Source organism: Rhinolophus ferrumequinum, chromosome 13 (genome assembly GCF_004115265.2).
Source record: "Rhinolophus ferrumequinum isolate MPI-CBG mRhiFer1 chromosome 13, mRhiFer1_v1.p, whole genome shotgun sequence".
Classification (NCBI taxonomy): Eukaryota; Metazoa; Chordata; class Mammalia; order Chiroptera; family Rhinolophidae; genus Rhinolophus; species Rhinolophus ferrumequinum.
In genome coordinates, this window is record NC_046296.1 from 41,690,802 (window position 1) to 41,708,244 (window position 17,443).

At 46.5% G+C, this 17,443-nt stretch overlaps 1 protein-coding gene across 3 annotated transcripts in view; it reads left to right on the top strand.

The window, feature by feature from the left end:
• The window catches only part of THADA (THADA armadillo repeat containing), a 291,641-nt gene that overhangs the window by 272,970 nt on the left and 1,228 nt on the right, over nt 1-17,443 (top strand). For all 3 annotated transcript variants that reach the window (XM_033125139.1, XM_033125141.1, XM_033125140.1), the window contains exon 37: nt 16,950-17,119. In XM_033125139.1, coding sequence (XP_032981030.1) covers nt 16,950-17,119 — 170 coding nt within the window. The remainder of the gene's footprint in view (nt 1-16,949; nt 17,120-17,443) is intronic.

Sequence of the window (17,443 nt, forward strand, 5' to 3'; positions counted from 1 at the left end):
CCAGCTGAGATTCAATAGCATGAGTTTATGGCGAGCCTACTCGGCATACTGCTTCTCTTTAATTAGAATCTGCAGCTGAACGTGGAACAGTAGATTGGGTTTGGGGAGATGCGGTTTTGAGGACTGTTGAGCCTGGTAGAGGGCGGGGGCTAGGAAGCGCATCAGAGACCCAAGGAGCTCAGGATACGCCGAGAGAGGCAGACAACGGCCCTGAGGAGAGTGAGGTACAAGGGTGTGGTCAGACTTAGAGTGAGGGGGTAGTTTCGGTGGAAGAAGTGGAAGGTTCACCAGTTGTGTTAGGAGATTAGAGAGGGTCTGTGGTGTAGGAGCCATAGTGTATGGACTGTGTGATTTAAATCCCATATCCTAACCTGCGTCTCTGCTAACGAGGCGCATAAAACCTTCAAAAGGTCGTTGTAATGAATACATGTGTAAGTCATACGTATTAAGAACTTGTGATACTTCTTGCACATAATAAGTGCTCAATAAATGTTAGTGATGATGATGTTCATTTAAAACTAATGAAAAAGCTTAGAATTTGAAATCTTGAAGTTGAAACAGTTCTAAGTCATGACGAGTTTGCAGACGCCATCATGGTTATGGGAGTCGAGTGGACCTGGAGATGGAGAGCATTTGAACTGAGGAAGTATGGTGAAAGCACCTATTAGGAGGGACACCTTCCTGCATGCTGAAGTCACCAGTGGGGTGGCAGTGACTCTGCCTCGATGAGAAAGGCCAGCTCTCCAGCTAAGGTTAGCAAGAATGGGAAGGGTGGTTAGTATGAACGTCAATTCTTTTGAGCCATTGTTGAGTCAGAAGTGGGAGAGGGTTGTCTAGAAGTGGCCGAAGTAATCTGTCTCACTCAGAGACCGAGGGAAAGAAGGAACATCCTCTACTGGACATTTAGGAATATGGCAGCTTCTGCCAGGAGGAGAAAGAAACAGGGAAAAGGTGAAAAACATGGTGAATTTGCTCACAGTAGAACAGATTTTGAGTGAGAAGAGCTGTTTTTCATAATAGCTTTTAAGAAAAACCATTCCCCTAGCCTGGGGGCAAGTCTGAATGAGGCAGGAGGGTAGGGGAGGAAGTTGAAAGGAGGTTTTCGAGTAGTTTCCTGAGAAAGCCAATAGAAGGAGACTCTGTTCCCTCCCCTTGATTGTAGGATGTGCAACATTAGACGAGCGAGCCCAGGACACCACTCCCTAACAGCCCGCCCGCGTCTCCCAGTCTTGGTGGGGGGACACAATTGTGCACACAGTTCCCAGGTCAGTGCCACCCCGTGCTCTGACACATACAGGGACTGGGAGAGCTGGGGATGGGGGTTTCTGCTTTTAGAGAGCAGACAAATGGCTTTAAAGGGAAGGAAACAGGACACCAGCAGCTTCGTGGCTGCGTTCTCTTCCAAAAGTGCTGCTCTGTAATGTAATTGTATTCAGACATTTTTTTTGCATGACGTCAGGGAATAGCCTCCCTTAAAAGCTTTCATGAAAAAGCACAACTATAAAACAGACTCAAGCAATGAAATGGAAACCAGACGAGTAGGTCTGTGTAATTTGGGTAAAGAGATTTCTCCTTGCAGCTTTGTGATCTGATCGGCCACTCTTGGCATAAAACAATTTCATGGGATCTACTTATAGATGAGTCTTACCTTGCAGGTGCTTTCAGACGTAAAATGTCTCACTTTAGTACTGAATGTGATGAGGTACAAGAAAGCAAGGATTCCCTCCTCAGTGGCTGTTCAAACCACCCTCCTAGACTTGCAACCTTTCTAGTCTTCCAAGCCCGAAACCTCTTATCCCTGTGTGAGCCCAGCCCCAGTGTGGAGAGGACCCATGTACGCCTTCATCTGTAAACCCCTCACACCCCTGCTCAGGGTTAGTCTTTGGGAGATGTATCCTGGAGAGCAATACTCTTTGACTGGACACTTTTTTACCCACCCCCTTTTCTATAAAGCCCCAGCGGCACAGAATTGAATTACCCATCATCCTTTGTTCTTGGCACACTCTCTGACTCCGTCTCCAAGAAGGTCCTTTTTGTTCTGTATTTTTATTTTTTATTGAGGTGAAATTCACGTAACCTAAAATTAACCATTTTAAAATATACAATTCAGCAGCATTTACTGCATTCATAATATTGTACAACCATCACCACTATCTAGTTCCAAAGCATTTTCATCACCCCCACCCCCCCACCCCCGCCAAAAGCCCCATGTTCATTAAGCGGTCACTCCCTGTCGTCCCCTCCCATCCCAGCCCCTGGCATCCACTAGTCTGCTTTCTGTCTCCATGAATTTTCCTATTCTGGATATTCCACATAAATGAATCATATAATCTGTGACCTTTTGTGCCTGGCTTCTTTCACTAGGCAAAATGTTTACAAGGTTCATCCATGTTGTAACATGTATCAGGACTTCATTTCTTTTTATGCCTGAGTAATACTCTGTTGTATAGATACGCCATATTTTGTTTATACATTCATCCGTTGATGGACATTGGGGTTGTTTCCACCTTTTGACTATTGTGGATGCTGCTATGAACCTTCACGTGTAAGCTTTTGCTGCGGTACCTGGTTTCATTTCTTCTGGGTGTAGGAGTGGAACCGCTGGCTTATGTAGTAATTCCATGTTTACCTTTTTGAGGAGCTGGAGGTCCTTTCTAGGTAGTCATTCTCTTAGGTCTGCTATGACAAGGAAGAGGCATATACCACCATCCCCACTGTGTAACACACGCCAACCTCCTTCTGCTAGATCTAAAAATAAACCAAAGGAATAAAGTTGAGGAACCAGGAATCTCTCTGGAAGTGAATGAGGTCACCAAAGAGATGCTGATAATCAGAAGAAGAGGGTCTGGGTGGGGTGGGGTGGGGATAGGGTGCTGAGAGGATTTGGGGCCACTAGAAAAGATTGGACTAAGGCAGGGGAAGAATTTAGTGAGAAAGGAACTCAGTTGCCTAGAATGAAGACAAACGTGAACCTAAAACACCGTGGCTGGGATGGCTCATGCACTTTTGATGGAGAAGTAATACAACAGAGCTGTGGGCTTATTTATTCCTGTAACGACGGGGGCAGGGGAGCCAGGCAGGAAGAGTCTTTCATGCTAAGGAGTTAGGACGTTCGGACTTTGAAGAGCCAGTGAAGACTTTTAAAAGGTAGCTTTAGAAAGATCACCCTGAACTCAAGGTAGAGGATGGCTAGAGACCAGAAAGACAAGACGGGAGGCAAGCAGGCTGGTTAGAAGGTTACCGTTGTTCTTAAAGGAAGACTGGTCCAGGTGAACCTAGGAGTGGCAGTGGGGGTGGAGAGGCAGGTACAATTGTCAGGACAGCTAACTGTGAATACACAGGTGACGGCCACTGAGAAGGAAGGGCAGGAAGTAGCAGAAGAGAAGGCTTCAAAGAGACCCAGGGAGCTCCACAGCACAGCACACACAGCCAAATATTCAAGTGAAATAAGAGGTAAGAGGCTGAGTTTAGGGACAGGAAAGCTGTGGAAGTAGGCCAGACTGCTGACCTTCTTGAGCGAGAAGTAAATGCAGAAATTCTATGTCAATATAACTTTTTGATATGAATTATGCCAACAATGATTAATTTTCATCAATATTTTCTAGTGTAACTCCATCAAACCAATTTAATTCCTTGATCAACTTTCTGTACAGATCACATAAACCATTTCTAATGTTCCCTCTGTTTTTCTTAAGTGTCAGCTCTTTTATGTGTAAATTTAACAATGAATATTTGATTTTTGCTCACAGATTTTAATAAGAGTTTTACCATATCCAGTTTTAGACCATCAGTTTTATTTTTTTAATGTCGGTTTGCACGTTTTCCCCCCTGCTGCTGGTGGTGGTGGTGGTAATGGGGGTGATTATTTGCAGTTTGCAGAGTCACTAACAAAATGACTTCTCTGATTAGTTATTGTGAATTTTATCATGCGCTAGTTCGCCAGTATCAGTTGAGTTTTATATTGACTATTTTTACCAGTAACATTCAAGGCAAGATCAAAACATCCTCAAGGTCAAAAACAACCTGCTTCTTGTCAGAGTTCCCATTCCTCCTAATCCCTCCTCCCACCCTTCCCACGAAGGACTGGTGCTGAAAAGGAAGGAGCTTTTCTGGGCAATGGACTCTGGAGTCTCAAAACCTTTAACGCCCGCATGCTCTTCCTAGCAGCAAATTTAAACCCATCATGCAACAGTTTGATCTTTCTCCTTTTTAGTTAGCTAAAAACCCAGAATCATGCTGCCCTGCATTCTCTGAATTTTCTCTTCCCTAGCCTGTTCTTAAGAGAGGTTTTCTTTTCCCATCCCTCACCCCAGGCTTCTCCGGCCTCAGCCACCCACTTCTATTGGCCCAGGGCCTTGGCAGCAGGCAGTTTCTGATGCCTTTTGAAGGTGGACATTAATTCCAGGGTGGCCGCTGAGGAAGGTTGATCACAAGGGACAGACAGGAAAGGCCTTGGGATACCTGGGAGTGAACATAGTTTCAAGATACAAAATTCCCAGAAACTTTGAAATCACAGACACTTAACATATTGAGCGCTGTTTATAAATCTTAAAGTCACTTTGTGAGTTTAGGAGTCACATATATACCTCGATTTGCTGGTTATATTACCAGGGATTGTTTTTGTTCTATTTAGAGCTAGCCTGGGAGTGAGGAGGGAGTACCAGCAAGGGGGCTTTATGGATTCTGGGTAAGTCGGAGGGATAAAGCCCTCAGGAGAGAAAACTTACCTTCCTGAATTTTTCTGATTTCAAATTTCTAGTCTTCAGTGACACTTCAGGACCATCTGCATCCACTACCTTCCATATCCCCGTGTGTTGGGGGAGCCGGGCAGCCGCCACCTTGAGCTCTGCACTATGTGTCTTATGCCGGGACTGTACGTCTTCAGGGGAGCTCTGGCTCTTGGCTGGCATAGCACCTTGGGCTCTTGACAGCTTTGCTGAAATGAATCAGTCATTGGGTTTCTTCCTCTGTCCTCCCTCAAGCCCTGGGTAAGCGGAAAGAGGTGAGGATGGGAGTGGGAGACCAGGGAGGAGTATGGGGGCAGGTGGCACCGAGGGCCAGAGAAGCTTCAGGAAGACCTCAAAAGGAGCTAGTCAGTCTTCAGAGCTCAGGCTGAGAAGAAATTCCCTGTAAGAGAAGTTCCAGTAGTGAAATAAGCTAAAGAAAACTGGAATGACTTCAGGGAAAGGGAAAAGAGAAATCGCAAGATTCAAGTTCATCAGTGAATGTGGAATGTGTCCTCAGAGGCATTGAACGCTGCCCAGGCAGAGGAAGAGGAGGCTGGTGGAAGAAGTGGATCTCAAGTTGCCCAGGGCCCCCCAAGAGGGCTTCCCAGTCTCATTGTACCCCACTTCCATCAAAGGCTGTTTTGCTGCCTTCACTTGCTCACTGGGCAGGGTCAGGGAGATTGGGGAGAGGGGGTCAGCTTGCCCCTTCCAAGAGGAGTGTTTTGGGGTGAGTGACCGTGTTAAGAGGAATAAAGCCTAAGTTATCAACAACTTTTCACTTCCACAAAGAGGTGGAAGTGATTGCACACTTTGGGAGGCTCAGCAGAGTGAAATCCCCAAGGAGCCAGCAGAGTGCAGAAGTGCTGGAGAGGGCGGGGCTTCTCTGGGGGGAGGGGCTGACTTGCACCGGAAGGGCCTAATGGAGTTCAAGCCAACGGAATCCTTGCTGAATGGAGGAATGCCAAATGTGGCCCAGACGCTGTCCTCCAGAGCATCTCTGGTCTGGAACCAACTCATTCCTCACCCTGTGGCCCCTACACACACCAGGGGCCCAGGGACAGGCCTTCATTATCCTGGATGAAGCCCGACATGCACTTTATTCTTTCCTGCTGAGCTTGGGGGGTAGTAGCCACAAGAAACAGGACAGTGACTTGCACACAAACCTGGGTATAACTGCAGTACTTGAAAGATTCCATGGCTGGTGGGTGCCACTTCCCACCTCCCCAAGCTGAGATCCCCTAGGAGAAGCAGGTCTTTTTCACAGACCTTATTGCCAAGGGTGATATTTGTTTGAATCCATTCCTTAATCTTTGGTGTGGTTGGAAGTGAACATATGCAAGTATTTTTATAAGCTTTGAGCTGACTGTACTGTTAACCAGCTATAATTTAACTTATCAACAACTTTTCGGTGAAGTATGGCCCTGCTGAGTAAGAAGTGCACACTTTTAACTCTTATGAAATGCTTATTTTCATTCATGTTGGCTGTATTCATTTTTAAAATCAGTTAGGGAAATATATATGTATTTCCTCAGTGATTTGAGATGGGCCCATGTTTTTTTAATTGTAGTTTTTTTTTTAACTTTAAAAATAAAGGATTTTTAAAAAATCTTTTCTTTAAAATGGAAACAAAGGATTTGCTGATATATTTCTGGTTTCATGATAGGTCACCAGGAAAATGTTTACATGAGGCATATGACTACGTCTCTGAGAATCCCAGTCTTTGGGAGCTGGGTCTAAGGAACTTTTGGGAATCCAGGTCATTTGTTCCATATGAAAATAGCTAGAAAATTAAGAAAGAGCAAATTAATATTTGCAAGTTTTATTTCCCCAAAGTATTTTTAGAATTTCAAATGATGGTGTTTTTATCCTTTCCCTTCAGACCTGGAAAATTTTTCCACCTCCTGACAGAAAGGGCTCTGTGGCAAGCTGTTTGTCTCAAGCGGCTGCTTTCACCTGTTGCCACCTCTCTGCCCAGAGAGCTTGTAAGAAGGGGCTGAGCTAGGAAATGCTTTCCAGAAAAAAGGAAACAAAGAGATGAGTTCCTTCACATCTGCCCCAAATAGAGACCTAGGCCTCTATTTCCTGATGAACTCTGAAGAGTGCCGTCCATCCACATACTAGACTGTTTAGTGGAAGAGAATTCACTAAACGGACTATTCACAGTTGTACAGGGTGGTGGGTAGGCTTAAGACAGGGTTGCTCAACCTCGGCACTATTGACAGTTTGGGGAAGAGGGCTGTAATGTGCATTGTAGGATGTTTAGCAGCTTCCCCGACCTCTACCCACTAGATGCCAATGGCACCACCTCCTCTGAATCGTGACAACCAAAAATGTCTCCAGACTTTGCCAAATGTCCTCTGAGGGGCAACAGCATTTCTGGTTGAAGTTCAGAACCACTGGGTGAAGGGAAGCAGTGAGTGATGTTGAGCCACCTAGCCATGGCAGGAAGCTTTTACCTCCCGACCACTCCGCAGCTGAGAGCATTGGGCATGGGTTTACCAGAACCTGGTGAGAACTGCACGGGGGGTGGGGGTGCAGCTACCTCCAGAACCTTGGTGACTTGCAAGGGACGATATGGGAAAGAAGTACCCAACTTCTCTGTCTTCCCACCCTCCCAACTCTCAGCATTCCCTTACCATTAAAGGAATCCAGCTAGAAGCCAGGTAGCAAGGAAACCTGGCTACTGCGGTTAGAGGTCAGCCTCCTGGGGCACTGACAGAATAGAGAAGGACAAAGACTGGATCTGGGGTGGCAGACCGAAAGTAATCAGTCGCTTCATCCATCCATTTATTGCATATTGATGGGCAGCTTAGCAAAATGGTTAAGAATATAGGCTTTGGAGTCGGACAGGCTTGGGTTTGCGTCTATCGCTTACAACCTGTGTGATTGATTTTGAATGAGTTACTTCTCTAAACCTCAATAACCTTGAATGTAACATGGTAACAATAATTGTATGTACATATGTGATCTGATTCTTGTACCCTTGAAGTTTTCCTATTGGGGAAACACAAGACCTAAGTAAACTGCTTAGGACAAGACTCTAATCAAGTGCCAAGTGGGTGGTACCTGCTGTGTGCTCAGTGCTATTGTATAAGGACCCTGGGAAAAGCAAAGATGTGGGGTTCGGCCACAGAACGCCCTCCGTCACCATCTGCAAACACACGGAGTGCTGTGCAGATGTTAGCAGAGAGAGGTCACAGGGGCTGGAGAAACCCAGACCACAGGACCTAGGCTGGATCCTGAGGGACAAGTAGGCCTGGCTAAGCCTAGATGAGGAAGAAGATCAGACGGGGAATAGTGAGGAATCAAAGGCATGAGAGTTGGGGGAAAGGGAAGGCCCGGAGAGCCCTGGGGGAGACTGGTGGGTGGAGAGCTGTGGCAGAGGGAGTGTCTTAGCGTTCTCATCTGTAAAGGTCAGGGATGGCCCGATGCCGTCCTCAGTGCCTTCGTGTAAGGGTCCCAGGCTCACATGCCTACGGGGTGAGGTGGGAGGCAGTAGATTGGTCCCAGACCAAATGCACAGGTGCCTCCTCTAGGGCGCGACCAGTGCTCTGCTCCAGGCAGCTGTTATCACATTAAAACGCAGCCCTAGAGACACCAGGTTCTAATTTTCTGGATGTTCAAAAAGTGCTAGGAATTTGGATTTTTTTATGAGAAATCTCCTGATTTTTCAAAAACCATGTGAGCTGTACCAAACTTGTGTAAAGACCAGATAGTCCATTTGCGCTCCTGTCCAGATGATTCTGATAAGTTCCCTGGGGCCTTGGAACCCCTGAGATGTGTGTGTTTGGTTGGGTTCTGCCTCCATGTATACTGCTTTTAAACAATGGTTTCCAGGACTTCAAAACAAAAAGAAGGAGGAGGAAGAGGGGTACACCTGGGCCAGGTGAAGTTTGAATTCCGCTCTAGACTTCATAGCATGGCTAGGTTGGGAGAGGGGGTAAAGGCTGGCTGTGGTCCAAGGGCACCAACTCAGATCAGTGAATGGGCGAGCAGTGGTCTCTGTGCTACGACGCCCCTGGCACTTAGCCCCAGTACATGCTGGGGCTGGGGCTGCCCTGGGAGTACTGACCGGCACATTCGGTTCTTCTTTGATGAAATGTTTTAAATATTCAGATAAAGAAGAGAGACTAATACCACAAATATCCATGTTCCTGCACCCAGACTTCCTGCTGGTTCTTCAAAGCTGGAGGTGCCACCCCTCTCCATTCCTTAGGACACTGACCTTCCTCTGGGCCATTTGTCTTACTCAGGTAGGGTCAACCGGGAACTCTGTTTAGTGGTAAAGGCTAAGATGATGACCATTGCCGGTGTAGCCATGAAGTCCTCTCAGATTAGCGTGCCTGGAATCCCACCCGAGCCCTGCAGAGCAGAGAGCCCTGGGTTCTAAAGGTCGGGGGGGCAGAAGAAGGGGGGGCAGAGAAGCTTCTGGCAGCCCCCAGGAGAGGTGATGGGCAAAGTCAGCAGCTGAACCAAGCTTCAGCTCCACAGTTATTTCTCATGACTAATTAAAATTCAGGTTCTTGCCCTGCTGAGGGGAAGTGAGGAAATCTATAGAGAAGACGAAATAATGGAGCTGTCTGGAAACAACCTAGTGAAACCTTAAAATATTTTCACTAAGAAGAAGGCCCAGTAATACTTACACAATCAAACACTGCTTTTCCCTCCTCAGGCCTGCTCCAGCCTATCTGCCTCTCCATCTTCACCTCCAGTTCCCCTCAAAAACACCCCTCTTCAATGGTCAGGTCAAATCTCCCTGCTCCTCCCTTTTTGTCCCAGCTATGCTTGGCCTCTGCCCAAGTTCCCCCTCTGTGAAGCTCTCCCTCTTCCTACTCCCCCCATTTTTTCTTTTTCTTTTTCTGTCTTTTCATTACTGCAAGTAGGGGTATAATTCGTCTGCATCATTCACCACCTTAGACTATTTCCTGACACTTCCTATGTGTCAGCTTGCCTCTGACTATACGGTTTGCTCTCTGAGAGCAGAAGGGGCTTTGATTTTCCTCATGTTTCTCACAGTGCCCCCCACACAGCAGGTGACCAGTAAATACTTGTGGGTAGATAAAAGCTTGAATTGTTGGGTGAATGAACGGGTCAGTGGAGATTTGGTTGGATGGCAGGTTGAAAGATTTTTCCTAAATCCTGTTTTGCCTAAAACAGGATTCTCCAGAGCTCGGAGCAGGGAGAATTCAACCCATCACCATTTACTCAGCATGTACCGTGTACTGCCTTGACCGCTCTTGGGAAGGCCTAGGAAGGAGATTTGACCAATCGCCTTAGCCTAGCAGGCACTTGATACTTTAGAGTCAGACTGTGGGCTTTTAATCCGTGATGTGAATTGGTTTCCAACGCTGGCAACATGGGAAAAAAATCAATCTTGGCATTTTCATTTTAATCAGTACGGCTGAAAATGACCTCAACGCCTATGACTTGTCTGTCTACCTGCCTAGAAATGAATGATCACTTCTCTTAGTGGGGGGGAGGGGTGGCGCGGGGAGCGGGGGGCACAGGCTGGGACTTGTAGTGAAGAGCCCGGGACTTCAGCTCCCGGGCCCACAGTGGCCTCTTCATGCCGGTGGGCAAGAAGTCGTGCAGGGAGCAAGTACGAGTTTCTGATAGCCGGGCGTCTGCCTTAGCAGGTGAGCCCTGAAGTGGCAGGGGCTACACTGCAGCAGCCCTGAAGCCTCTCGTCGGCTCCCCTCCCCTACAATCCGAGTGAGTGATCCATTCACAAGGATGGAAGGCACAGGATTAACCAGTTCTGCAAACTCCTTGGTTGGGTTTCTAAGTCGCTTCCAAATGACCTTATGTTAATCCCCCTCTGTGGGCCTTCCACAGACATGTGTGTACCCACACGCCTTACCCATTTGAAGCACTCACTCCCAGAGGCGTCTGGGGTGTGTTTCACTCTTGCCGTAGCTGTGTAGCCAGTGGGAGGCAAAGTCTCAGGGATGATTTATTACCCCACTGACCTCTTCCTCCCTTGACTCCTGCGGCTCTTGGGCTCCAGACCACTCCAGGGAGCACCTGATACCATCACTGTTGCCTGAGTGTTAGCCTTCCCTTTCCACCTGGACCACCATCTTCTTGAGGACAGGACATGCCAGCTGTTGACCTTGCTTTCCCACAGGACTTAGCACAGTGCTGGCCTGGCCAGCACCTCCTTCCTGACCATCTGGTACAGGGCCAGGCAGAGTCCCAGCTCCTCCAGGAAGCCTTCTTGGGCCCCTCTCCACCTTCTGGCTGACCGACTGTTCCCCCTGCAGTCCTCTAGCACCTGAGACCTGGGCCCTACAAGCAAGCATGAGGGCTCAGCTCTTGTCCAGGCTCCTCAAGTAGACTGTGCGCTATTTCAGGATGGGCTCTGTGGTCAGGTTTCCTCCCTGCGACTGGAACCAACTTGGGTACATAGTGGAATTTCCTTTTTTTATTTTAACAGCTTTACTGAGATACACTATATACATATATATATATATATGTATATATATATATATACACACACATACATATATACACACACATACATATATATATATATACATATATATATACACACATATACATATACATATACGTATATGTATATATATCACAGAAGTCACCCATTCAATAGTTTTTAGCATCTTCCTAGAGTTATGCGACCATCACTTTTACACAATCAATTTTAGGACATTTTCATCACTCCAAAAAGAAATTCCACACCTTTTAGCATTTACCCTTCATTCCCCCGGTATTAGTTTCCTGTGGCCGCCATAACAGATGACCACAAACTTGATAGTTTAAAACAACAGCAATTTATTGTCTCACAGTTCTGGAGGCCAGAAGTCCAGAACTAAGGTGTGAGCAGGGCCACACTCCCTCTGGAGGCTCTAGGGAAGAATCCAGTCCTTGCCCCTTCCAGCTCCTCCTGGAGGCTGTCAGCCTTCGCTGGCATCACTCCAGCTTCTGCCCTTGTCTTCACATCACCTTCTCCTCTGTGTGTCTGGTGTCAAACCTCCCTCTGCCCCTGTCTCATTAGGACATTTGTGATGGTATTTAGGGTCCACCCAGAGGACCCAAGATGATCTGCTCACCGCAATGTCATCACCTGAATCACATCTGCAAAGACCCTTTTCCTATAAGTAAGGTGACCTTCACAGGTTCCAGGGACTTCACATGGGTACCTTTTGGGAGCCATTTTTCATCCTCCCAGACTCCCCATACCCCCAGCCCAGACTGAATTCACATTACCTTAAAATACACTATATTGAAGTATACATATGAACAAATTTTAGTATATTCATAAGGTTGTGCAACCATCCCCACTATCTAATTCCAGAACATTTTCATCATCCCAAAAAGAAACACTGTATCTATCAGCAATCATTCCGTATTTTCCCCGTTCTCCAACTCCTGGCAACACCTAATCTACTTTATGCCTCTATGATTTCCCTCTTCTGGACATTTCATGTAAGTGGAATTATACACTATGTGGTCTTTTGTGTCTGGCTTCTTTCTTTCACTTAGCATCATGTTTTCAAGGTTCATCTGTTTTCCGGCATGTACCAGTACTTCATTCCTTTATGGCTGAATAATATTTCATTGTATGGCTATACCTCGTCTTATTTATCCATTCGTTGGTTGATGGATATTTAGGGTTTTCCCCACTTTTTGGCTTTTGTGAACAAATCTGCTGTGAATATTCATGTACAAGCTTTTGTGTGGACATATTTTTTTTAATTTCTCTCAAGTGTATGTATGCCTAAGAGTGGGAGAAACTTTGAGACTGTTTCCCAAAGTGGCTGCACCATTGTCCATTTTTACCAGCAATGCATAAGAGTTCCAATTTCTTCACATCGCCACCAAAAGTTATTATCTGTCTTTTATATTATAGTTATCCTAGTGGCTGTGATGTACTCGTAGTAATTCATTGTGGTTTTGATTTGCATTTTCCTGATGACTAATAATGCTAAGCATCTTTTCAGGTGCTTATTGGTTATTTGTGTATCTTCTCTGCAAAAATGTCTATTAAGATCCCTTGCACATGTTTTAATTGGGTTATTTTCCTTTTTATTATTGGGTTTTAAGAGTTCTTTATGTATTCTAGATCCAAGTCCGCTGTCAAATATAGGATTTGCAACTATTTTCTCCAGTTGTGAGTTGTCTTCACTTTCTTAATGATGTTCTTTGAAACACAAGTTTTCAGTTTTGATCTTGTCTAACTTTTTTTTGTTGCTTTGCTTTTGATGTCATATGTAAGAAAACGTTGCCTAATATAAGGTCAGAAAGTTTTACTCCTGTTTTTTCTTCTATGAGTTTTATAGTTTTAGCTCTTAAATTTCAGTCTTTGGTACATTTTGAGTTAATTCTTATGTATCTTGTGAGGTAGGAGTCCAGCTTCCTTCTTTTGCATGTGGATATCCAGTTGTCCCAGCTCCGTTGATTGAAAAACTATTCTTTCCCCCAATTAATTGTTTTGGCAACCTTGTCAAAAATCGATTGACTGTAAGTGTGAGAGTTTATTTTTGGGCACTCAGTTCTATTCCATTGATTTATATGTCTCTCTCTTATGCCACTATCACACTGTCTTGATATCTGTAGCTTTTTTTTTTTTAAATGGTGCTAAATTCTTTTTTCAGCAATTTTTTTTTTTTTTTTTTTTTTTTTTTTTTTTTTTTTTTTTTTTTTTTTTTTAGCTTTTTATTTATTTTAAGTGTGTTTTTCCAGGAACCATCAGCTCTAAGTCAAGTAGTTGTTTCAATCTAGTTGTGGAGAGCGCAGCCCATAGTGGCCCATGTGGGGATCAAACCGGCAACCTTGTTCTACGAAGCACCGCGCTCTAACCAACTGAGCTAACTGGCCGCCCCCATTGATATCTGTAGCTTTGAAGTAAGTTTTGAAATCAGGAAGTGTCCGTCCTCCAGTTTTGTTAATAATTTTTTAAATTGTTTGCCTGCTCTGGACACATGGCAGATTCTTCAGACACACTTATTGCTTGGTCACTTGCTTTCTTGTTTCCTCGATGGACTGGTGAGCCCATGAGAGCCTGGTTGGCCTGCATGGTTAGGTGAAAAATTCCTCTCCCTCCTCTTCAGCTTCCCCTTTACAAGGCATTTGGTCAGTAGAGATCTGGGCATTGAGCTGTCTTAGTCCAGGGCAGGTATTAAAAGAGGGCGTTTGGTGGGATGCATCTGGTCCCTCAAGCAGAGATCTAAATCCAACTAATCCTTGCCCCACCCTATACCAACTTTGCTTCCCGTCCTCATCTTGCAGTTGGTGTTTGGGTACCGAAATCCTATCTAGATCCACTTATAGCCAACACACCAGCTCTCCTCTTGTGCCTGGTCATTCCCATCGCACTTCATTGCCAAATGGTGCAGGATGGGGGATATCTGCCCCATCAGCTGGGGCAGGTGTGGCAGTCCAGCCTTCCTGGTGGCATCTCTGGTCAACTCCACGTACCCTTTATGGACCCAACAGGAGTGTTGCCTGAACTGCAGGCCCTGATTTGGCTGATAAATGAAACTTTTTTTTCTTCCCTGTGGTGCTTTCAGTCCTTGCCTTGAGGAGACAATAAAAAAAGAAGGGGGGGGGGGGGGAACCGTCCTGGTGGCTCAGGCGGTTGGAGCTCCGTGCTCCTAACTCCGAAGGCTGCCGGTTTGATTCCCACATGGGCCAGGGGGCTCTCAACCACAAGGTTGCCCGTTCAACTCAAGTCCCGCAAGGGATGGTGGGCAGCGCCCCCTACAACTAAGATTGAACACAGCACCTTGAGCTGAGCTGCCGCTGAGCTCCTGGATGGCTCAGTTGGTTGGAGCGCGTCCTCTCATGCTGGTTGGGTGGAGGGGGGGAAAAAGGTGGAAAAGGAGGGTGAATCAGAGGGCAGAATTTTTAGAAAGGTTTCAAAATAAGCTAACCTGCTGCTAGTGCCACAATGCTAAGGACTTACACCTTTGGCCTTTTTCTCAAAATATGGCCCCTGCTCAGAGCTTTTTTTTGATACTAAAAGTGATAAAACTAAGTGAAACTTCGTCTCCCTGGGGTGCTGGAAGTGAGTCTCCATTGCCTCCCTGCAGGGTAGGGTGCAGGCTGTGCACCGATACATACTTAGCTCAGCGCCACCATTACTGACTGTGAACTTGGACCTATTTACCCAATCTCTATGAGCACAGACAGCTTCCTCATTTCTTAAATAGGGACATCTCCCTCGTGGTGGTTGAAGCAATAAGGGTTCAATAGAAGGAAAATGTTTGTTATTGTCAATACTAATACTAGTTAACCATTTATTGAATGCTTTCTTTGTGGCATTCCCTATGCTCGCGTTCAAACTAAATCAGATGGGGTAAAAGGAAAGATTTCAGAATCTCCAGAGCCAGTTAAACTGGAATGTTTTGAGCATCTGCTATTCAGTTTAATCCTGTGCTGGTCTTCATGTGTATTTTCAATTCTTTCAAGCTTGAAAGATGCCAGTTAATTCTACCATGCAGATTGTGAACCAGTTGAGAACTAAGAGAGGAGTCAGATAAAGACTGTATGGTAGGTGAAGGCTGGACCAAAACCTGACTCAGACCTACGGCCAAAATGTACCTTCACACACACCCCTTTTTCTGTTTCCTCATTTAAATCCTGGTTCCAGGCTGCAGAGGCCCAGCATGGGGAGGAGGGGCACTAAAGTGCAGGCATCCTGGGAGATTGATCTGGGGCTCTGACCGTGGTGACACCAGTCCTTTGGCTGTTTCCAGTGAGTCAAGGCTCTGCTCCCGTGGGCTCTAAGTACTCCTGGCCCTGCCGGAGGGGTCACCAACCCTGCTTCTCTCGTCGTAAAGATGGTGAGATCTTTGGGAAATTGGGGCTCATTCCCCAAATCGGAGCTCCGCGTGCACCATGAAACTCGTCGCCGATTTCAGTTTCTTCATAGCCACTTAAAGCTCTGTGACTATACACAAAGGGGTTAACCTGTCTGAGCTCTGGATGCCTCATGTGTGATGTCAGGATAGTTATGCCCAATCCATAGGAAAGAGAAAGGACTTGGTGGGAGCCCAGCATATTACGGGCCCTCAGGGGGTCATCCCACGAAGGCTGGTTCAACATTGAGGAATTCAGCCGTCCAGTCCAGACACTGAGCCTTCTCCCTATGTGCTGAGCAAGTCTCTTTTGGGGTCAAATGGTCAGGGACAGGTCTGGGAGCTGGAATTGGAAATGTGGATTTGGGAAAGACGGGTCTCAACAGAAGTGGGTCATTGAAAGACAAGCATTGGTGCATGGATGGATCTACAGAGTTTCATTGTCTGGGTGCTGGGATTCCAGTCCCATGTTTCAGACCTCCTGCAGGTTGGGGGTGGGAGGGGCAGGACTGTGAGCAGAAATATTAACACCGGGAGCCTAAGGCAAAATGGTGAAATAAGCCATGGTTTCCCCAAGGCACCCACTTCCTCTTTCCGCATCCTTCTCCCAGCCAGCTAGGAAGACAAGTGTCTGAAAAACGAATTCACTCTACAACAGAGGGCACCCAAAATATGAGCTAATTCCAGCCCACCACCTGTTGTTATATAGCCCTGTGAACTGTAACACTTTGAGTTTTACATTTTTAGGTGGTTGGGGGGAAATCAAAAGAAGAGTATTTTGTGATATGTGAAAATTACATGAAATTCAAATTTTATTGGGTCATCAATAAAGTTTTATTGGAACACAGCCACAACCATTTGTTTACATATTGTCTGTGGCTGCTTTCGGCAGAGTTGAGTAGTTGTGACAAACTAAAGTATTTACTCTCTGGCCCTTTAAGAAAAAGTTTGCTGATGCACTGCTCTAAGATGTTAGAGATTCAGTGTGTTGTGTGCCCAGTGGGATTTGCTGTCAGAGAAAGGGGCAAACCAGTGGAATTCAGGCACTGTGGCAGGCCTGCAGAGGAGACGTCGAGTGGGAAGCTTTCCAGATATCCTTCCTGTCACACTAGATAGGCTGAGGAGAGCTAAATGTCTCGTCCTGCAGAGGGGGCTGCTTCTGTCCACACTGGGACGGGGGGCGTGGAAATGGTGGGGTTCAGACCTTTGACTCATTCTAGCTGTGTAGATAGCAGGACTCAGAAGTGGATTAATAGCCTTCAGTGAGCGTACCCCACCAGCTTCCCTGCCAGGCTGGTGGCAGTGATTTGACCTGAGGCCCTTCGCGTTCCCAGAGCCCCACGAGCCTCCCTGAGTCAGCCCTGAGCAGCATAGTCATCACTTGCCTCTCTTATTTCCGCAGAATTTGCCTTTTGTCAGGTGGATGCCTCCATCGCCCTGGATCTGGCCCTGGCTGTGCTATGTGACCTGCTCCAACAGTGGGACCAGGTGGCTTCTGGACTCCCAGTCCTGCTGGGATGGCTGTTGGGAGAAGGTGATGACCTCATGGTCTGCGTGGAGAGCGTGCATCAGGTAGTCTTGGGGTGTCAGGGCAGTGGGGTGAGGTTGGAGTGTCCTAAGCCCACTGGATGCAGCACTTACAGGTTTGCTTGGGCCTAATGTGCCTGCTGAAAGTTTACTGGATGCTCAGAGCAATCACCAATTAGGAAACTCTCCAGATGTCCATGGCAGCCTGCTGGGGGCCTCAGGCAGCTCTCATGCTGGCTTTTGGGGTTCAGGTCTGTGGGGAGAGGGGACTTTGAAAGAGGCCCCTTGGAAGTCGAGAGCTGAATTATGGAGAATCCTTATTAGTCAACATTGGAAGATCGAGGGGCTCCCCATGGTGAGGTCTGAAGG